Source organism: Oncorhynchus kisutch, linkage group LG9, assembly GCF_002021735.2.
Source record: "Oncorhynchus kisutch isolate 150728-3 linkage group LG9, Okis_V2, whole genome shotgun sequence".
Lineage (NCBI taxonomy): Eukaryota > Metazoa > Chordata > Actinopteri > Salmoniformes > Salmonidae > Oncorhynchus > Oncorhynchus kisutch.
Window position 1 is genome coordinate 18,609,276 of NC_034182.2, and position 22,427 is coordinate 18,631,702.

A 22,427-nucleotide genomic window follows, 5' to 3' on the forward strand; every position below is an offset into this window, starting at 1 on the left:
CAATAACTTGTAACTTATCTTTCTGGTAATGGTGTTTTGATATGAATCCATCTGCATTCGGAGTAATACAGTAGCTATAATAGCTGATGCGTGGTGACCGTTCTGGCACAAATGGTTGCAGTGCACCACCTAAGTGATGAGCTTCACGTTGGTGGTGGACGAAGTGAGTTCCCCTTAGTATTTACAGCGCTTTGAACATCTGGGAAAGCACTATATGAATCCAATCAATTATTATTATAAATGATCATAAAATATGATCTTACCTCTTACCAGTGTTTGGATTAGTTACTTGAAAAAGTAATACATTGCATTTAAATCAATACAAAGAACAAAAGTAACGCGTTACTTTACAAAAGTACTTTGTGTGGAAAGGAATGACTTGTGTTACTAGTTATATTACTTAGACTTATTTTCATGAAAAAAAATCACAGCAAGCTGCGCGCTCTACTAAGTATAGGCTACTTACTAACTCTGGTTTGGAGTTTCTCTTTTCATCAGTGGCGTTCTTTCCTGTGCTAGTCTACAAATACTTCACTATCATATGGGCTGCTTAATTAGCCATATATACTGGAAGCCAAACATCTGTACAGATCTTTTTGTTCAAAATCGAGCTGCAAGTTCTGGTTATAGACCGCACATACATGATGGACCCATAGAGATGTATATAGGGCACACTTGCAGCTAGACAGGAAAGCCCTCTATGGGCTATCATATCACAGAAGCGATCAATGTCAAAGATCAGAGCCCTACATCTCTATGGACAGCAGCTTTAATGACATTTCTCCAAACAGCCTTTCTCCGTTCGATCATGGAAACACGCACCCAGTAGAGATATGGTTCTGAAAGTAACTGTAAAAATATTACCCAATTTGAAAAAGTAACGTGTTACTTTAGTCCGCTACTCATAAAAGTAAGCTGATTACGTAACGTGTTACTTTTGTTACACTTTACCCCCAACACTTAACTCTACTTATAAAAGGTGTTTTTATATAAATCCATCTACACTGAACAAAAATATAAATGCAACATGCAACAATTTCAAAGATTTTACTGAGTTACAGTTCATATAAGGAAATCAGTCAATTGAAATAAATTCATTAGGCCCTAAAGTATGGATTTCACGTGACTGGGAATGCAGATATGCATCTGTTGGTCACAGATAACCTAAAAAAAGGTAGGGGCATGGATCAGAAAACCAATCATTATCTGGTGTGACCACCATTTGCCTCATGCAGCGCGACACATCACCTTCGCATAGTTTTGATCGGGCTGTTGATTGTGGCCTGTGGAATGGTGTAAAACTGTCGTTATAAAGCATGAAACAGTATCTTACCTCTCACAGATCTCCTTAAGTTTTTTGAGCTGAGCCGTCTGACATTCCTGGGATGTCTCCTTTATTTTCTGAAATGCCTGGAACACACAGCAGGAGGGGTGAGAATCTGTATGTGATTCGTATGTGTGTGTGTGTACTTCTCGTAGGTGTGTGTGTGCGTGTACCTCTCGTAGGTGTGTGTGCATGTGTGTGCGTGTGCGCATGCGTATGTGCTTGGGTGCGTGCGTGCATACCTCTCGTAGGTGTGTGTGTTTCTTCTCTCTCTCCAGTGTGTGTTGTTGTTGCCGTAGTTTTAGGAGCTCTTGCATCTGCCACTCTCTCAGCTGCACCGTCTGTTTCTGTAACTCCATCTCCAATGCTGTCAACTGCCTCTGCACCGGCTCTGCTGGCTCACTGACACACACACACACATAAACAAACAAATATATATATATTTCTTACAAATATATTATTATATACATACAAACACATTAATATACACAAATATTCCCCACTGTGTCTCCCCCACCAAGTGGTTGATTTGGAATCTCTTTCTCCTTTTCATCACCCCCTACCAACTCTTCATCACCCCCCCATCCATCCCTCCCTCGCTCTCTTACTTTTTCTTCATGCTGCTTTTGAGATGTTTCTCCATCTGACTGCGTCGTCTCTGTGTGTCAGAGCGGAGCTGGTTACAGCGACTCCTCTGCTCTTTACTCAAGGCCCACACCTTTTAATACACACACGCACGTATACACGCACAACCGTGCACAGACACACACACACACAACACATGTCAAATAGACAGTGTGCTGATGCAAACACAAACAGCAGTATTCGTAATGGATTTAAGCTGTCTATAAAAAATATCACTGTGGTTTATTGACAACATCTTTACAAGTTAGTATTTCAAATTTTGCAGAAAGACGGACAAGCTGTGTGTGTGTCAGTCTAACCTTCTTGAGGTGTTTCTTGCGGAGCTCCTTGAGTTCTTTACATTGTTTCTTCAACAGCTTCAGATACGACTTCTGCTGTTTCAACTCTTCTGTAGATTGAGCCTGGAGATCTGAGAGATTGAGAGAGAAAGGGAGAAATTATCTAACTGGTTTGGCCTCCCACCACATGAGGGTGATAATGAGTTCTGTGGTGTAATGTAATTTGGATGGGTGGATAGGAGATGACTTACTTGCCAGGACTGTAGCAATAAGATCCTCTTTCTGGCCTGACACATGGAGACAGGAACAGGACAGGACAGGTTGAAATGTAGATGTGATGTTTTCACTTCAGAACTCAGCAATGATACTCACATAATGGTTGTGCTCCAGGCTGACGACATTGCAGACATGCTGAGATCTGCATCTGAAATGTAGTCAGCCTGGAACGCGACCAATAGCTCTCCCAGGTTATTGAATAGAGCATCTGGTTAAGCCTACACACGATAACTAACAACAAATACGTGCTCCCGAGTGGCGCAGCCGTCTAAGGCACTGCATCTCAGTGCTAGAGGCGTCACTACAGAACTTGGTTCAATCTTGGGCTGTATGACAACCGGCCGTGATTGGGAGTCCCATAGGGCGGCCCACAATAGGCCCAGCGTCGTTCGGGTTAGGGTTTGGCTCGGGTATGCCGTAATTGTAAAGAATAATTTATTCTTAACTGACTTGCCTAGTTAAAAATATATATACAATACTAACAATACAACACTCACAATACTCACACACATCACCAACTCCATAAGGCCTGATATATAATACAATACAAAACACACCAGGGGTGGCTGGTGGGCGGAGATATCGGAGGATGGGCTTAGTATAATGTCTGGAATGGAATAAATGGATCGGTGTCCTCCGCTTATGCAAGTCATGTGTTTGATACCTTTCCATCCTCCAATAGCTCCACTCACCAGCCTCCTCTATAATACACCAAACAATGATAGGTGTGTGTGTGTGTGTTACAGTGTGGTCTACCTGGTCCAGGTGAGCTGATGAGGTCGCTGATGTCATCAATGGGGTCGGGGACGGGGTGGAGGGGGGAGGGGATCTTCCCCAGGGTGGCGTCGCCCTTCCGATCCCTCTCTCCCTCCTTCGGCTGCTCCAATACACGCTACACACAGTGGAGAGAAGGTTGATGATTCTTAACTTGTAACTTGTGTAAATCTTTAATTCACAATTTTGACATCAGTCTTAAAGGCCTGCTACATTGGATGTGTAACTTCAGCAGATTGCGAGGCATCCCACTCATTTCAATGAACCCTGGGCGTAGTAAGCAGCATGGCTCCGCAAGGAAATTAAACTTTGGTTCTATTTTCAAGAATTCGATGCAGATGAAACCCTATTGGTTTTCACCACGCCTCAGTATATCATGTGATGTGTGTGTGTGTGTGTGTGTGTGTGTGTGTGTGTGTGTGTGTGTGTGTGTGTAGGTGGGTTCTTGTTCTTCTATCCTTGTGAGGATCTAAAATCCCCCAAAGGATAGTACAAGGATAGTAACACAAGGAAAATTGTCCCTCGTGGGAGGTTATTTTAAGCTAAGGGGTTAGGTTTAGGGTTAGGGTTACAATTAAGGTTTGGGTTCAAATTAGGGTAAGGGGTTGGTGGATAGATTTAGGAGTTAGGTTTAGGGTTATGGTAAGGTTTACGGTTAGGGGTTAGGTAAAATCATTTTAGGTCACCATGAGGATAGAAGAACATAACATGCGTGTGTGTGTGTGTGTGTATGTGTGGTCTCCTCACCTCGCCGTTGTCCTCCATCAGAGCAGCTAGCTGTCTCTCTCTCTGGTCCAAAAGACTCACATGTTTGATGGGGTTGGTCAAAGCCTCAGCATACTCTAACATAAACACACAACACAAAAGTGAGCAATGTGCCTAGACCTAGTACACATACACACACTTAGTAATGTTTGTTGCTCTTGGAATTTAACTGCAGAAAATGCTGTCATCAAAGTAATTTTCTTAGTAGGCGACGTCAGAGTTCAGCATGTCTGTAAACTCAGGATAGACGGATGATACCCCAGTTTCTGATTTGTTATTACGACATAGAAGATAACGAAGTGGAAATTAACAGGTTTTCTTGGTCGGAATTTCAGATAACTCAGTTCTGTAGTCCTAGAGGTTATGGATAATATAGTCCTAAGGGGACATGTGCAGTGTAGTCATTGGGGGTTATGGGTAATATAGTCCTAGGGGGTTATGGATAGTGTAGTTTCTTACCCTGGTGTTCATTAGGAATGTAGTCTTGAGCCTCGGTGTAGACCAATAGAGAGGGAAGCAACAGAGGCTGGTTCATCTCATTCTTCAGACTGATATAGTGGTAACCTACACACACACACACACAAGATGACAGCATTGAAAGAACAGACTGTACGATACAAGATCAAAAAGATCTGCACGCACGCAGCCAGGCAGACAAACACAGTACTAACCCGGTCGGATAGTTGACACAGGGCAGATCCGATGTCCGAGGAACTTCCCGTTCTCCTCAAACACAGCTATCCTCAGAGAGGCCAGAGTGGGCAGGACCACCTACACACAGAATGCTGTTACCTTGTGTTTGCATCATTGTGTGTGTATATTGTTAAACATTGAGTGTATGAAACATTAGGAACACCTTCCTAATATTGAGTTGCACCCCCTTTTGCCCTCAGAACAGCCTCAATTCGTTAGGGCATGGACTCTACAAGGTGTTGAAAGCATTCCACAGGGATGCTGGCCAATGTTGAATCCAATGCTTCCCACAGTTGTGTCAAGTTAGCTGGATGTCCTTAGGGTGGTGGACCATTCTTGATATAACTGGGAAACTTTTGAGCGTGAAAAACCCAGCGGCGTTGCAGTTCTTGACACACTCAAGCCGGTGTGCCTGGCACCTACTACCATACCCCGTTCAAAGCAACTTAAACTTTTGTCTTACCCATTCACCCTCTGAATGGCACACATACCCAATCCATATCTCAATTTAAATCAAATGTTATTTTTCACATGCGCCAAAAACAGGTGTAGACTTTACCGTGAAATGCTTACTTACGAGCCCTTTCCCAACAATACAGTTTAAAAGTAAGAAAATTAACAAAAGGTTAAAAAGAAAATAGTATCACAATAAAATAACGAGGCCTATTTACAAGGAGTACTGGTACCGAGTCAGTGTACTGGGGTATGAGGTAGTTGGAGTGACTGACTGAGGTAATATATACAGTACATGTAGGTTGGATTCACCTGCTCATGTATCATGGAAAGAGCAGGTGTTCCTAATGTTTTGCACACTGTGTGAGTGTGTGTATCAATATGGTGTGTGTGTCTCTTCAGCCTGTAATAACGTTACCTTGTTGAAGACAAAAGTCTCATCGTCCCAGACTGGGTCCAGGCTGTTACCATTGGAAGTTCTGGTACGGTACTTCCTCTTTGTGTCAGCAGGAAGTCCAAATATGTCCACTTCCACGTACACACCCACTTTCTTATCGGTCAGGAACTGGCCCGAGATCACCTGGAGACGGAGGGATGGAGAGAAGGAGATAGTTACAGACATATACATACATACACACACACACGTAACCCCACCGCCCCACCCCCACCCGTCCTGAGACACACATACCCACTTACCCTGATCTTGACGGTGTTGGCTACGATGCCGTCCACTATGTTTTCAGTGAAGGGGTCAAAGTGTTTGTCTGTCCTTCTCATGAATTCTGGTTTGAGCAGGTAACCACTGTGTCCATTATACTCAAACACACCCATGTTCAACTGCATGGGCAGGTCTGAGAGAGAGGGGGAGAGAGGGGGATTGTCAGTCATGGAAATAAGTGAAGCAGGGGGACAGAAGACATAACAGAGGGAAAGAGAGAGGGATGAGAGCGAGATGAGAAAATAATAAAGAAAGGTATGAGAAGATAAGAAGAGTTCAGGTATAAGGAAGAAAGATCGACATACCGAGTGTCTGGAAGTTTAGCGCCACCATCTGACAGCCTACGTTCCAGAAGAGTTGGGGCATGTAATTTGAACTATCAACTCTCGTCCCTTTAGGATAGATACGACTCAGCTGCTTCTTATTGTACTCAACAAACTCGATGGGTGCACTCTTCAGTGTGTCCATACCCTTGGTCTCCACAAATGATGACATCTCAAAATACTTATTCCTCTCTGTGAGAGAGAGAGAATATATACAAATCAGTTCAAATCAATCAATATGTCAGTGTGTGTCTCTTGGCTAATAATGAACTATGAATTAGTAATTTAGCTAGCCTTATGCACTACATGAGAGGAGTGATTAGGCGTAATGACACCTATCCACTCAATCACACATACACACGCACACCAATGATGCACATCATTGACACACACACACATACATACACAACTTGCTTGCTATCATCAGACGCACACACTCACTGTTTGCAACCTCAAAGCTCTTGAACTTGACAGGTTCTATGTAGTTGACAAGAGTAGACATCTCCTCTGTCGCATTTACCTCACTACTGGCAGTACCCTGAGACAGAGAGAGAATTGTTATGTGTTCATATTATCACTGGGCTGACCCATATCGATAGAAGACTTCGGGGATCAATGAAGGTCAATCAATAAATAGAGGTTTCACCTCATCAGAGTTTGGTTTCTTCAGTTCAGCCACAGGTTCATCTTCCTCCTCCTCATCACTCTCTCCCTCCCCTCCTAGAAAACATACACAAACAACTGTTACCAATATCCTCCATCTATCTAGCCACCCATTCATCAATCCATCCTTCTCTCCCCTTCCTCCCTCCCCAGCATGTTCATTCAAGATGTGAACTGACCAATTGACTTCCGAGGATCACCGTCCTTGACCAGACTCTCTGCCAGCTTCTCTTCCCCATTGGACAGCAGCTGGCCCCCCTCGCTGTCACTGAATGGGAAGTCTATACACACACACACACACACACACACACACACACACACACACACACACACACACACACACACACACACACACACACACACACACACACACACACACATCAGCAGACATTTAGTGCATTCATCTTAAGATAGCTACGTGGGACAACCACATATCACAGGCATAGAAAGTAAAACATTTCCTCAATAAAGTAGCTATCATTATAGTCTGAGCTAGAAGGGGGGGGGGGGGGGGGGGGGGGTCAAGTACAAGTGAGGTGAGGCGGATTATTTAAGATACTTTTTTCAGAAAAAGGACAGGGACTCTGTCCTAGCTTTAGGGGGAAGCTGGTTCCAGGACAGGGAAGAGCTTGAACTGGGCTGAGCGGGAGCGCAAACTTGGGAAGGTTGAAAACCAGGCGGGGCTGCAGCGTTCTGAATAGGTTGCAGGGGTTTGATCACACAAGCGGGGTGTCCAGCCAACGGCGAGTAGCAGTACTCTAGATGGGAGAGGACAAGTGCCTGGATTAGGACCCGCACCGCTTCCTGTGTGAGGTAGAGTCGTACTTTACGGATGTTGTAGAGTATGAACCTGCAGGAGCAAGTCACTGCTTTGATGTTTACAGAGAATAACAGGGTGGTCTCCAGGGACACGCCAAGGTTCTTTGCACTCCAGGAGAGCGACACTGTGAAGTTGTCAACTGGCCTTTCCTGGGAGAAAGAGCAACGCTTGTCGAGGTTGAGCTTGAGGTGGTGGGCTGACATCCAAGTTGAGATATCTGCCAGGCACACAGAGATCCATGTCACCACGTGGGTGTCAGAAGCGGGGAAGGAGAAAATTAGTTGAGTGCCATCCGCATAGCAATGATAGGAGAGACCATGTGAGGATATGACAGAGCTGAGTGACTTGGTGTATAGAGAGAAGAGGAGAGGGCCTAGAACTAAGCCCTGGGGGACACCAGTAGTGAGAGTACGTGGTGCAGACACAGATCCTCTCCACGTCACCTGGTAGGAGCGGCCTGCCAGGTGGGATGCAATCCAAGAGTGTGCAGTGCCTGACAGGAACAGCCCTAAGAGGATAGAGGAGAGGATCTGATGGTTCACGGTGTCGAGGGAGCGGATAGATCTAGGAAGATAAGAACAGAGGAGAGAGAGTCAGCTTTGGGAGTGCGGAGAGCCTTCATGACACAGAGATGAGCAGTCTCTGGTTAGGGTCAAGAAGATCATTCTGAGAGAGATAACGAAAATGTTCATCAGAGAAGGGATATAGGTGTATAGTTTTTGACGTCAGATGAGTGTCGGTTTCTTGAGGAGGGGAGCGACTCGGGCCATTTTGATGTCAGACTCATCCCTGACCACTGAGTTGATGAAGGAGGTGAGGAATGGGAGAAGGTCTCCAGAGATGGTCTGGAGGAGGCAGGCAGGGATGGGGCCGAGCGGGCAGGTTATCGGGCGGCCATACCTCACTAGTCACAGGATTTCATCTGGAGAGAGTGGGGAGAAAGAGGTCAAGGCATAGGGTAGTTCTGTGTGAGTGACACTAGTGGACTCAATAGGCTGAGTGAATGAGTAGTGGATGTCTTCAACCTTTTTTTTCAGTGGTTGACAAAGTCGTCCGCAGGATTTTTTTGTCTCATTTTGTCTGTCATAATTGAAGTGTACCTATGATGAAAATTACAGGCCTCTCTCATCTTTTTAAGTGGGAGAACTTGCACAATTGGTGGCTGACTAAATACTTTTTTGCCCCACTGTAAGTATTTGATACATCAGAAAAGCAGACCTTAATATTTGGTACAGAAACCTTTGTTTGCAATTACAGAGATCATACATTTCCTGTAGTTCTTGACCAGGTTTGCACACACTGCAGCAGGGATTTTGGCCGACTCCTCCATACAGACCATTTCCAGATCCTTTAGGTTTCGGGGCTGTCGCTGGGCAAGACGGACTTTCAGCTCCCTCCAATGATTTTCTATTGGGTTCAGCTCTGGAGACTGGCTAGGCCACTCCAGGACCTTGAGATGCTTTTTTTTTTTACCTTTATTTAACTAGGCAAGTCAGTTAAGAAAAAAATCTTATTTTCAATGACGGCCTAGGAAGTGGGTTAACTGCCTGTTCAGGGGCAGAACGACAGATTTGTACCTTGTCAGCTCGGGGATTTGAACTTGCAACCTTCCGGTTACTACTCCAACGCTCTAACCACTATGCTTCTTACAGAGCCACTCCTTAGTTGCCCTGACTGTGTGTTTCGGGTCGTTGCCACAACCCATCTTCAATGCTCTTACTGAGGGAAGGAGGTTGTTGGCCAAGATCTCGCGATACATGGCCCCATCCATCCTCCCCTCAATATGGTGCAGTCGTCCTGTCCCCTTTGCAGAAAAGCATCCCAAAAGAATGATGTTTCCACCTCCATGCTTCACGGTTGGGATGGTGTTCTTGGGGTTGTACTCATCCTTCTTCTTCCTCCAAACACAGCGAGTGGAGTTTAGACCAAAAAGCTCAATTTTTGTCTCATCAGACCACATGACCTTCTCCCATTCCTCCTCTGGATCATCCAGATGCTCATTGGCCAACTTCAGACGGGCCTGGACATGCGCTGGCTTGAGCGGGGGGACCTTGCGTGCGCTGCAGGATTTTAATCCATGACGGCGTAGTGTGTTACTAATGGTTTTCTTTGAGACTGTGGTCCCAGCTCTCTTCAGGTCATTGTCCAGGTCCTGCCGTGTAGTTCTGGGCTGGTCCCTCACCTTCCTCATGATCATTGATGCCCCACGAGGTGAGATCTTGCATGGATCCCCAGACCGAGGGAGATTGACCATCATCTTGAACTTCTTCCATTTTCTAATAATTGCGCCATAAGGTTGTTGCCTTCTCACCAAGCTGCTTGCCTATTGTCCTGTAGCCCATCCCAGCCTTGTGCAGGTCTACAATTTTATCCCTGATGTCCTTACACAGCTCTCTGATCTTGGCCATTATGGAGAGGTTGGAGTCTGTTTGATTGAGTGTGTGGACAGGTGTCTTTTATACAGGTAACGAGTTCAAACAGGTGCAGTTAATACAGGTAATGAGTGGAGAACAGGAGGGCTTCTTAAAGAAAAACTAACAGGTCTGTGAGAGCCGGAATTCTTACTGGTTGGTAGGTGATCAAATACTTGTCATGCAATAAATTGCAAATGAATTACTTAAAAATCATACAATGTGATTTTCTGGATTTTTTTTTTTCCGTCTCTCACAGTTGAAGAGTACCTATGATAAAAATTACAGACCTCTACATGCTTTGTAAGTAGGAAAACCTGCAAAATCGGCAGTGTATCTAATACTTCTTCTCCCCACTGTATTTGACCAATATGGAGAGTGATGGAGTGCAGCATCAGATGACCTGACCTCCACAACCACCCAATTTCAAGCCAATTGAGAAGGATTGGGATGAGCTGAAGTGCAGAGTGAAGGAAAAGCAGCCAACAAGTGCTCAGCATATGTTGGAAAAGCATTCCAGGTGAAGCTGGTTGAGAGAATGCCAAGAGTGTCCAAGCTCTCATCAAGGCAATGGGTGGCTACTCATTCTCCAAAATATCTCAAATATATTTTGATTTGTTTAACACTTTTTTGGTTACTACATGATTCCATATGTGTTATTCCATAGTTTTTATGTCATCACTATTATTCTACAATGTAGTGTGTGTGTGTGTGTGTGTGTGTTTGTACTGTGTCGGTATGCATTTGTGTTATGTGTATGTGAATGTGTGTGGGTATTGTGTGAGAAAAAACAACAACATTAATACCTTATTTATTCAGAGCCTTTGCTTTGAGACTCAAAATTGAGCTCAGGTGCATTCTGTTTCCATTGATCATGCTTGACATGTTTTTAAAACTTGATTGTAGTCCACCTGTGGTAAATTCAATTGATTGGACATGATTTGGAAAGGCACACACCTGTCTATATAAGGTTGACAGTGCATGTCAGAGCATAAACCAAGCCATGAGGCCAAAGGACATGTCTGTAAAGCTCATAGACTGGATTGTGTCGAGGCACAGATCTGGGGAAGGGTACCAAAACATTTCTGCAGTATTGAAGGTCCACAAGAACACAGTGGCCTCCATCATTCTTAAATGGAAGAAGTTTGGAACCACCAAGACTCGTCCTAGAGCTGGCCGCCTGGACAAACTGAGCAATCGGGGGAGAAGGGCCTTGGTAGGGGAGGTGATCAAGAACCTGATGGTCACTCTGACAGAGCTCTAGAGTTCCTCTGTGGAGATGGGAGAACCTTCCAGAAGGACAACCATCTCTGCAGCACACCACCAATCAGGCCTTTATGGTAGAGTGGCCAGACGGAAGCCACTCCTCAGTAAAAGGCACATGACAGCCCGCTTGGAGACCGCCAAAAGGCACCTAAAGACTCTCAGAACATGAGAAACAAGATTGAACTCTTTGGACTGATGCCAAGCGTCACTTCTGGAGGAAACCTTGCACCATCCCTACGGGTAAGCATGGCGGTGGCAGCATCATGCTGTGGGGATGTTTGTCAGCGGCAGGGACTGGGAGACTAGTCAGGATCGAGGGAAAGATGAACAGAGCAAAGTACAGAGAGATCCTTGATGAAAACCTGCTTCAGAGCGCTCAGGACCTCAGACTGGGGCGAAGTTTCCCCTTTCAACGGGACAACAACCCTAAGCACACAGCCAAGATAACGCAAGAGTGGCTTCTGGACAAGTCTCTGAATGTCCTTGAGTGGCCCAGCCGGACTTGAACCCGGTCGAACATCTCTGGAGATACCTGATAATAGCTGTGCAGCGACGCGCCCCATTCAACCTGAAAGAGCTTGAGTGGATCTGCAGAGAAAAATGGGAGAAACTCCCCAAATACAGGTGTGCCAAACGTGTAGCTTCATACAAGAAGACTTGAGGCTGTAATCGCTGTCGAACGTGCTTCAACAATGTAAAGGCTCTGAATACTTGTGTAAATGTGGTATTTCCATTATCTTTTTATATACATTTGCAAATATGTCTAAAAACATGTTTTTGCCTTGTCATTATGGGGTCTTTTGTGTAGATTTGATGAGAAAGAAAAATTAAGTAATACATTTTAGAATAAGGCTGTAACGTAACAAAATGTTGGAAAAAGTCAAGGGGTCTGAATACTATATTGTATATACCGTTAACAGGTGAAGCCTGCTCCAGAGCGTCTATTTCTCCTGTCCTCCTCCTCATGTTGCCCCCGCTGGACGCTCTGTGGTGGTGCTTCTTCTTGTTCTTTATCAGAATCTTACCCAGCAGCTCCTGGGGCGAGGGTAAGGGCTGAACAGGGATCAGCTATAGGAATGGAGAGATAATATAATACATTAGTAAAAAAGTTTAACTTCTTATCTAGAACCAGCTCCTAAAGCAGGGATCATCAACTAGATTCAGCCGCGGGCCAATTTTATCTTGAGTGGCTGGTCGTGGGGCCCAGAACATAGTTCCAAATAAAAAATGTTTTTCTTTTTTTCGTTTCTTATTTTCTTAAGAATAATTCCAAATAATTAGTTGACTGCAAATTACCCACAAAAATAATATATAATATTTGACAAAAAAATTATCATTTCAAACCTTGCTTACATTTGTATACAGTCACGTCTTTCTACTTTGGGTGGGAATAGATTTTTTTTTAAGTATAATTTGAAACTGTCCTAAAGGATTGGACACAGCATAATGGGGAGGCAGGGTAGCCTAGTGGTTAGAGCGTTGGACTAGTAACCGGAAGGTTGCAAGTTCAAACCCCCGAGCTGACAAGGTACAAATCTCGTTCTGCCCCTGAACAGGCAGTTAACCCACTGTTCCTAGGCCGTCATTGAAAATAAGAATGTGTTCTTAACTGACTTGCCTAGTTAAATAAAGGTAAAAAAATGTTTTTTTAAAAAGAAGCAAAAAAACATTCCTTACCCCAGGACACTTCATCAGAGCCTCACATAATTATGTTTATTACGTAGAGGCTCCATTATGAAACATAAGCCTTTTTGTAAGTCCCGTGAATCAACGTAGCAGTTCCATGAGTGCAGAGTGCTATTTTTTCTTCCTTTTTCTTTAAAGTATTCTGGGGTAAGGACTGTTTTTTTTTTTTTTTCAAGTACCTCAGTCGAGCACCTGATTCCCCTTTTTGTGTTTAAGCTGGGCTGAAGCGCATTTGGGTACACTTTTATTTACACCAAAATGAATGTTGGTCATGTGCAGCAGGTGCTCTACCGCACAAGGTCTGTTATGGTGTGTCCCGCCCTTAAGAATCACCCTAACCCTTGACCTCTAACCCTTAGCCAGGCCTACCGGGTATTTCTCTAGAGGGTCGATGAGGAGGGCGTCGCCAAAAATAGTCCTACAATATTCCGCCATCTTGGCCTGCTGCTTCGCCCTGAGAGAGGGATGGTACGGGGGGGACGAGAGAAAGAGAAAGAGAAAGAGAAAAAAATGAATGGAATAAGAGAGAGATACTTTTTAGATTTTTAGTTTTTCTTTCAATGAGCCATTCTCCTTATCACTACCCAGAATGATCACTCACGAGTCAACATGGTTTTCAAAGGAGAGGATTACGGGATAGGGAGAGGTCTTAAACGCACTTTCTGCTATTGCCTCAATCACCTCCTATAGGAGAGAGACAGAGAAGAGACAGAGAGAGTGTGAGAGAGAGAGGTCAAAAATAGAATTCCATTTCAGACACATCCAATAATATGTGTGGTTAAGAACCTTAAAGGGTATCTCCGTGGACATGGTGAAGCCTTGTGTGATGCATACTGAACAGAAATATAAAACACTTTCAAAGATTTTACTGAATTTCAGTTCATATAAGGAAACCAGTCAATTGAAATAAATTAATCAGGCCCTAATCTATGGATTTCACATGACTGGGAACACAGTTATGCATCTGTTGGTCACAGATACCTTTTTTTTTTAAAGTAGGGGCGTGTGACCATTTGCTTCATGATGCGCTACACATTTCCTTCGCATAGAGTTGATCAGGCTGATGATTGTGGCCTGTGGAATGCTGTCCCACTCCTCTTCAATGGCTGTGTGAAGTTGCTGGATATGTAACCTTTATTTAACTAGGCAAGTCAGTTAAGAACAAATTCTTATTTACAATGACGGCCTACCCCGGCCAAACCTGGAGGGAACTGAAACACAGTCGTACAGGTCGGTCCAGAGGATCCCAAACATGCTCAATAGGTGACATGTCTGTTGAGTTTCCAGACCATGGAAGAACTGAGACATTTTCAGCTTCCAGGACTTGTGTACAAATCCTTGCAACGTGGGGCCGTGCCATATCATCCTGAAACATGAGGTGATGGCGGCAGAAGATTGGGCCTCAGGATCTCGCCACGGTATCTCTGTGCATTCAAATTCATTGATAAAATGCAATTGTGTACGTGGTCTGTAGCTTATGCCTGCCTATACCATAACCCCACCGCCATCATCTGACACTCTGTTCACAACATTGACATCAGCAAACCACTTTGCCCACACAACACCATACACGTGGTCTGCAGTTGTGAGGCCGGTTGGACGTACTGCCAAATTCTCTGGAGGCAGCTTATGGTAGAGAAATTAACATCCAATTCTCTGGCAACAGCTCCGTTGGACATTCCTGCAGTCAGCATGTCAATTGCAAGCTCCTTCAAAACTTGAGACATCTGTGGCATTGTGTTGTGTGACAAAAACTGCACATTTTAGAGTGGCCTTTTATTGTCCCCAGCAGAAGATGCATTTGTGTAATGATCATGCTGTTAAATCAGATTCTTGATATGCCACACCTGCCAGATTGGTGGATTATCTTGGCAAAGGAGAAATGCTCACTAAGAGGGATGTAAACAAATTTGTGCACAAAATTTTAGAGAAATAACCTTTTTTGTGCATATGGAACATTTCAACTTACGAAACACTTTACAAATACTTTACATGTTGCGTTTATATTTTTGTTCAGTGAAGAAGTAAACACACATTCTGAACCCCCCCACCACACACACACACACCTTGAAGGGTATCTCAGTGGTCATGGTAAAGCCGTGCGTGATGTAAGGTTCTTCATCCTGGGGCCGTCCTTTCCAACAGTCCAGCTCTATACAGCGACAGCCGGTCAGCAACACCTGGCGATACATCTCCACCGATGACAGACCTGTCAACTGACCAACTGTGTGGTGGTGGTGGTGGGGGGGGTTGAGGTAAGAATGAGTGAGATGAGTGTGCGAGCAGCAAGTGTATCATTGTGTGTGGGCGTGTGGCATGTGTATCCATGTGCGGTGTGTATGCGTGTGTGGGTGGGTGAGAGGATACCTAGTCAGTTGCACAACTGAATGCGTTCAACTGAAATGTGTCTTCCACATTTAACCCCTCTGAATCAGAGCGGTGCGGGGGGCTATCTGAATCGACGTCCATGTCATTGGCGCCTGGGGAGCAGTTGTTCTTGTGGATTAACTGCCTTGCTCAAGGGCAGAACGGTTGATTTTTCCATCTTCCCGGCTCAGGGATTCAAACCAGCGACCTTTCAGTTACTTAACCGCTAGGCTACCTGTGTGTGTGTAGCTGTGAGGCTTGTCTGTGTGCATATCTCAGTGTGTGTGAACTTATGACGTGTTTGCATGCATTTGAGCGTGTGCATTTGTGTGTGTGTCTGGGTGTGTGTCTGTATGTGTACCTACCTGTGAGGTATGTGTTGTGTGAAGAGTTGATAAAGTAGTGGGACAGGGGCTGGTTCATATCATCTATGATGTCTAGTCTCTCTGGTGGGACGATGGTATTCTCCTCTCCTCCAAGATATTTACTGAACCCCATCAGACTGATCTGGTCTGGAGAGAGGGAGAGAGAGAAAGGGAAGGAGAGAGTGAAAGTGGGAAGAGAAGTGAGTGATCAAAAATAAACACATACAGGTGTCTGTGCAAACACATATACACACACAACAACCACAAACACAGTCTCTCTCTGCCCCCATTACCTCTCTCCAGCTGGCTAGCGTTGCTCTCGTATTTCTCCATCAGTTGTCTGATCTGCTCTCTCTTCAGAGGAGGATAGAGGACCTCGTTGAGACGAGAGTCTCTCTGACGACGGTTTATAAAGTCTGTCAGCTGATCCAATGAGAGGAACGGCTTTCCCCGAGAACCACTGGGGGGGGGGGGGGGGTCGAGAGAAAATAGTGTTGAGATTTGAATCTGGCATCATAACATGTTATTTTTATGTATGTGTGAGCTTGCTTGTTTGTGTGTGTGTGTGTATGTGCGCATGTTCATGCATTCGTGTGTGAGTGACTCACAGCTCGACAAAGATGCGTTCTATCTCTGGTCGTAGACAGAGACTGTGTAGAAAGCTCTGGAACATTTCCCATGTAAAATCATCTGGCTTAATGCCCTCCACCTACAGAGGTTGCGAGGGATGAAGGGAGGTGGAGAGAGGGAGGCAGGGAGAAAGAGGCAGTTAACCCACTGTTCCTAGGCCATCATTGAAAATAAGAATTTGTTCTTAACTGATTTGCCTAGTTAAATAAAGGTTTAAAAAAAAGTGTCAGTTGAAAGGCTTCTACACATCTATCAAATAGATAGAAGGTGCTCTTTGATAGAAGGTGCTCTTTGGTAAAAGGGGTAAATTGGTCATCAAAAAGAAAGGAGCTAGGTTATCATAAAAATACAACTCCAAGCTAGAAGTATCAGAACACTTAGAAAGGTAGTTCTAACCTTAAAAATGACTGGGAGAAGTATCAAGAATAAGAAATCAATATATTCCATAGTACACTAGAACACAACAAAACATGAACAACAATAGCTGAGGGCAATTGAGCAAAATGTCCACTAGATGACAGCAAATGGACCTATCACAACCCTACAGGAAGGGTGAGAAATCCATATCTTCATTTAAACCAGGGTATTTTGTGGCCTGTAGTTTGTAAATCCAAAAACTTTCCCTTTGGTTTAACTGTTTAAGACGGTCCCCTTTTCTAATAGAGGCCGGAATATGATCAATACCCCTAGCTTGTAGGGAGGCAGGATTGCCATGGTTAGAACTACCTTTCTAAGTGTTCTGATACTTCTAGCTTGGAGTTGTATTTTTATGATAACCTAGCTACAGTATTTCACATTTTAATGTGTATAGTATTGTTTACTAGGTGTGTCTAATCAATTTTGTCACAACTCCCTCTTCCAATTAGGGCTAATTGGAAAAGCTGTTCAAGAGGGGATATTGTATAATTTTTTTCCCGTACTCCCTGACGAAGGCCATGTAGCCTGAAACGCTGCATTGCCTTCTATTGAACATGCCATACTAATAAAGGCATTTTTTATTAATTATGTGAAGAGTGCCTTGGTCCTCCTTTCTTTTTGATAACTATTGATCTGTTGGGTAGTTTTCCCCGCAACACCAACTGGTGGAACTATGAACCACTATGTCCAGCTACAGCTACACATCATCAAGATTCTCTCAACAACTGTCCCGTAGATGGTTGGGTTGGCTTTAGTTTAATAGATGTGTAAAAGCCTTGACAGTCAGTTTTACCAGCCCTTCTGTTATTGAATCAGCAGGGGGCAGAATGGGACAATAATAACACACACAGGCCTGGTATGACCAGCTACATACAACAGTTACCAGGGCAGCACAGTATGTTGCCATGGCACTGTTGTGTGTGTGTGTGTGTGTGTGTGTGTGTGTGTGTGTGTGTGTGTGTGTGTGTGTGTGTGTGTGTGTGTGTGTGTGTGTGTGTGTGTGTGTGTGTGTGTGTGTGTGTGTGTGTGTGTGTGTGTGTGTGTGTGTGTGTGTGTGTGTGTGTATTCATAGGGATGTGTGTATTCATTTAGTCTTCGACTAAAGCCTCCCGCATGCAATTTTACACCCAACTACGATGTTTGGTGCAGTATTTATCAAGTGAAAAAATGTGCATGAAAACGAGTCATCTATAGTTGAATGACAACAAACACTTCATTGAAGAATCCCTACTGTTGACCAATGACCGACAAAGGTGCAAAGACTTGAATTTGTGTGCATGAATAGCCGATAAAACCCTTGCTGAAAACCAAAACATCACAAAATGTTGTTATAATACAGTATATGCACAAACTGTTCTGAACTATTTCAGATGGGAAGCATGCGGACGCCTTAAGGGACACCACGATATTACGGAGGAAATGGGTTTGAACTTTGACCTTTGAACCTGACTTTGCAATGCTTTCAGCAGTTCACATATGCTGATCAGCTCTAGGGGCAACTTCATCCTACACCGTATTTACTGATAGACAAAAAATGGAGGATTATGGATGAATCTGATAACTGATAACTGTGCCAGACAGGTTAGAGATGAGGTTATTGGTTATAGATCAAGATATTGATTACCCTGATCAGACCACACTATTCCAACCACATGAATTTACCCTGATCAGACCACACTATTCCAACCACATGAATAAATGAAGGATTGTGGATCAATAATAATTTTACTGATAACTATGACAGAGAGGTGATTGATTATAGATTGATAGTTAATTAATTGATTGAGTGATTGATAGATTACCCTGTTGGTGACCAAACCACACTGCTCCAGCGCTGTCTCCACTCGCTTCTTATCAGAAAACATCTTAAGAATACTGAGCGAGAAAGAGGGAGGAAGAGAAAGAGGGAGAGGGGTAGGGAGGGAGAGAGGGAGACGTAGCGAGGCAGGGAGACAGAGGGAGGAAGACGAGGAGGGGAGGGGAGAGAGAGCGAGAGAATTGTTCAGCATTGCTGATTTGGCAACACAAAAAAGAAATGGCACGCCAATAAAGCATTTCAACTGAATTGAAATGGAGAGAGATGGAGGGGGAGAGCATGTGTTATTGTTAGAATCCATCTTACTAAATTGGACGTAATAATTAAGTTCACCTAAGAACTTTGCATTTAGTTTGAAAACAAACTGTTACATGGCTGGATTTCAGTTTCATTAAAATTAGTTGAGAGGGATAGCGAGCGAGAAGGAGAGAAAGAGAGAGAGTAGGTAGAGAACAACAGAGGGAGAAAGTGAAACTGAGAAAAGAGGTAGAAAGGAGAAGTGGAAAGTCATGTCTGAGAACTACGCCAGGAATGGCAGAAGTGTGTATGTGTGCGTCTCACTTCTTCACTGAAATCTTTCCATCCTGATTCACCTGCAACTTTAACTTGGTGTACCTGAGAGAGAGAGAGACAGAGAGTGACAGAGAGAGACAGAGAGAGAGAGAGAGACAGAGAGAGAGAGAGAGAGAGAGAGAGAGAGAGAGAGAGAGAGAGAGAGAGAGAGAGAGAGAGAGAGAGAGAGACAGAGACAGAGAGACAGAGAGAGAGAGAGAGAGAGAGAGAGAGCGAGAGAGCATCAAAAAACATGCTATTTCAGTATGAGTTTGATGCACACCACACACACACAACTTACGCTTTGAGGAGGAAAGTGTTGCGAGATGCATTCTGAGACAGAATGTTTGTGGCCAGTTTAAACAGCTCCTCTGTCCACACCTGAACATACACACACACAGCGAACAATTATTATCAAGAACAGTGATAAACACACAAACACACACACGATCAGCACTTAAAATCATAACTGTAATACTACCCACAGTTACATAAACACAAACCACAGACTCAATATCACAAAGAACACAATCAGTGCAGGGACTGAGAGACACAGGTCATGTCCCAAAATGGCACCCTATTCACTATATAGTGCACTGCTTTTGACTAAGGCCCATATGGCTCTGGTGAAAAGTAGTGCACTTTGTAGGGAATAGGGTGTCATTTGGGGGACACACAGAAGGGGATAACAGAGAGAGTGGAGGGGGAAGGAAGGAGGGAGGGAAGAGAGAGATGAATGCAAACATAAAAGAGAGAAAGGAGGAGGGAACAAACAACAGGAACAGGTGAGCAGCTCAGTGTTAGATGTGGAGAGGAGAGAGAGAGAGAGAGAAACAGAAAAAAACATAAGCAGAGAGAAGAGAGTGATAGATGGAGATTATATTTGTTTATTTACAAGTCAAGGAAGGAGGAAAGATGGAATGAAGAGACAAAGGTAACGATATAGAGAGGCAAGTGAGAGGGATTTGAGAGTTGAGTAGAGGTGTTTCCATTGTAAGTCAAGGAAGGAAGGGAGAGAGAGTGAAGGGGACTGAGGTGAGAGGAGAGAATAGGTGAGAGGAGAGAAGAGAGTGATAAAGGGGTGAGAGGAGGGATGGATGATAGGAGAGGATAAAATAAAGTGATAAAGGGGTAAGAGGAGATGAGAGGAGAGGAGGGAATGAGAGGGAGGAGTGAGAGGGATGAGACGAGAGGTCTTTCTATGGTAATAAAAGGAAGGAGGGAAGAGAGAGGAAAGGGGCAGAGGGAATGAAGAAGGAGTGATAGAGGGATGAGAGTAGTGATGGATAAGAGGGGAGGAGAGAGAAAGCTATTTCCATGGTAACCTTGGCAGTGTCTTCCTGCATGGCCTGGAAGTTGAGGAAGGATACGTTGACCAGGTCATTGCCGTGGACAACCGTTACCAGCTTCCCCTCCACGGCAACACCCCCCTCGCCTGGTTTACCGAACCCCAAAACCTCTCTGACACGTGGGTCCTACCAGAGACAATACACAACACTATAACTACACGCTAAAAACATGTAACAACACATTATAAACATGTTAACCGCAGCACTTCTGTTACTGAACCCAGTGCACCTCTTAACACTGGGTCCTAAGGGAGAGAACATACAACACGTTAGTAAAATACAATATGCTAAATACACGCTAAGAACATACTAACTACATCATAACTACAATACACATCAGTAACGCATCACTAACACACGGTCCTTCAACATACAGTATATACAGAAACTAACAACATACCAACTACCATCGTCCTTCCCAGCTTTGGTCATTTTTCTATACTTTACTGTTCATTCTCTATAAGAGGGATCATCAACTACACTGAACAAAAATGTGTTGGTCCCATGTTTAATGAGCTGAAATAAAATATCCCAGAAATGTTCCATATGCACAAAAAGCATATTTGTCTCAAATTTTGTTAACAAATCTGTTTACATCCCTGTTAGTGAGCACTTTGCCAAGACCTGACAGGTGTGGAATATCCAGAAGCTGACTAAACAGCATGATCATAACAGGTGCATCTTGTGCTGAGGACAATAAAAGGCCACTTTAAAAAAAAGATAATAATAATTTCACCTTTATTTTACCAGGTAGGCTAGGTGAGAACAAGTTCTAATTTACAACTGCGACCTGGCCAAGAATAAAGCAAAGCAGTTCGAAACAGTTGAAGAAAATCTATATACAGTGTGAGCAAATGAGGTAAGATAAGAGAGGTAAGGCAATAAATAGGCAATGGTGGCGAAGTAATTACAATATACCAATTAGACACTGGAGTGATTGCTGTGCAGAGGACGAATGTGCAAGTAGAGATACTGGGGTGCAAAGGAGCAAGACAACAAAAAAAATACAGGATGGGGATGAGGTAGTTGGACGAGCTATTTGCAGATGGCTATGTAAAGGTGCAGTGATCTGTGAGCTGCTCTGATAGCTGGTGCTTAAAGCTAGTGAGGGAGATACGAGTCTCCAGCTTCAGTGATTTTTGCAGTTCGTTCCAGTCTTTGGCAGCAGAGAACTGTAAGGAAAAGGTGGCCAAAGGAGGAATTGGCTTTGGGGGTGACTAGTGAGATATACCTGCTGGAGCGCGTGCTACGGGTGGGTGCTGCTATGGTGACCAGCGAGCTGAGCTAAGGCGGGGCTTTACCTAGCAGAGACTTGTAGATGACCTGGAGCAAGTGGGTTTGGCGACGAGTATGAAGCGAGGGCCAGCCAACGAGAGCGTACAGCTCGCAGTGGTGAGTAGTATATGGGGCTTTGGTGACAAAACGGATGGCACTGTGATAGACTGCATCCAATTAGTTGAGTAGAGTGTTGGAGGCTATTTTGTAAATGACATCGCCGAAGTCAAGGATAGGTAGGATGGTCAGTTTTACGAGGGTATGTTTGTCAGCATGAGTGAAGGATGCATTGTTGCGAAATAGGAAGATGATTCTAGATTTAATTTTGGATTGGAGATGCTTAATGTGAGTCTGGAAGGAGAGTTTACAGTCTAACCAGACACTTAGGTATTTGTAGTTGTCCGTCCAGAGTAGTGATGCTGGACGGGCGGGCAGGTGCGGGCAGCGACCGGTTTAAGAGCATGCATTTAGTTTTACTTGCATTTAAGAGCAGTTGGAGGCCACGGAAGGAGAGTTGTATGGCATTGAAGCTCATCTGGAGGTTAGTTAACACAGTGTCCA

At 44.2% G+C, this 22,427-nt stretch overlaps 1 protein-coding gene across 2 annotated transcripts in view; it reads right to left on the bottom strand.

Moving 5' to 3' along the window:
* plcb3 (phospholipase C, beta 3 (phosphatidylinositol-specific)) overlaps positions 1-22,427 on the bottom strand; it is a 108,322-nt gene that overhangs the window by 15,083 nt on the left and 70,812 nt on the right. For both annotated transcript variants that reach the window (XM_020491229.2, XM_020491231.2), the window contains exons 4-29: positions 20,568-20,717; positions 19,544-19,623; positions 19,252-19,305; positions 18,677-18,749; positions 16,436-16,536; positions 16,121-16,287; positions 15,828-15,974; positions 15,162-15,319; positions 13,697-13,779; positions 13,465-13,549; positions 12,321-12,477; positions 7,092-7,193; positions 6,896-6,969; positions 6,691-6,787; positions 6,232-6,441; positions 5,905-6,059; positions 5,627-5,788; positions 4,734-4,833; positions 4,522-4,626; positions 4,045-4,139; positions 3,280-3,415; positions 2,499-2,534; positions 2,269-2,378; positions 1,933-2,042; positions 1,567-1,726; positions 1,334-1,410 (exon numbers count right to left, since the gene is read on the bottom strand). In XM_020491229.2, coding sequence (XP_020346818.1) covers positions 1,334-1,410; positions 1,567-1,726; positions 1,933-2,042; positions 2,269-2,378; positions 2,499-2,534; positions 3,280-3,415; positions 4,045-4,139; positions 4,522-4,626; positions 4,734-4,833; positions 5,627-5,788; positions 5,905-6,059; positions 6,232-6,441; positions 6,691-6,787; positions 6,896-6,969; positions 7,092-7,193; positions 12,321-12,477; positions 13,465-13,549; positions 13,697-13,779; positions 15,162-15,319; positions 15,828-15,974; positions 16,121-16,287; positions 16,436-16,536; positions 18,677-18,749; positions 19,252-19,305; positions 19,544-19,623; positions 20,568-20,717 — 2,984 coding nt within the window. The remainder of the gene's footprint in view (positions 1-1,333; positions 1,411-1,566; positions 1,727-1,932; positions 2,043-2,268; positions 2,379-2,498; positions 2,535-3,279; positions 3,416-4,044; positions 4,140-4,521; positions 4,627-4,733; positions 4,834-5,626; positions 5,789-5,904; positions 6,060-6,231; positions 6,442-6,690; positions 6,788-6,895; positions 6,970-7,091; positions 7,194-12,320; positions 12,478-13,464; positions 13,550-13,696; positions 13,780-15,161; positions 15,320-15,827; positions 15,975-16,120; positions 16,288-16,435; positions 16,537-18,676; positions 18,750-19,251; positions 19,306-19,543; positions 19,624-20,567; positions 20,718-22,427) is intronic.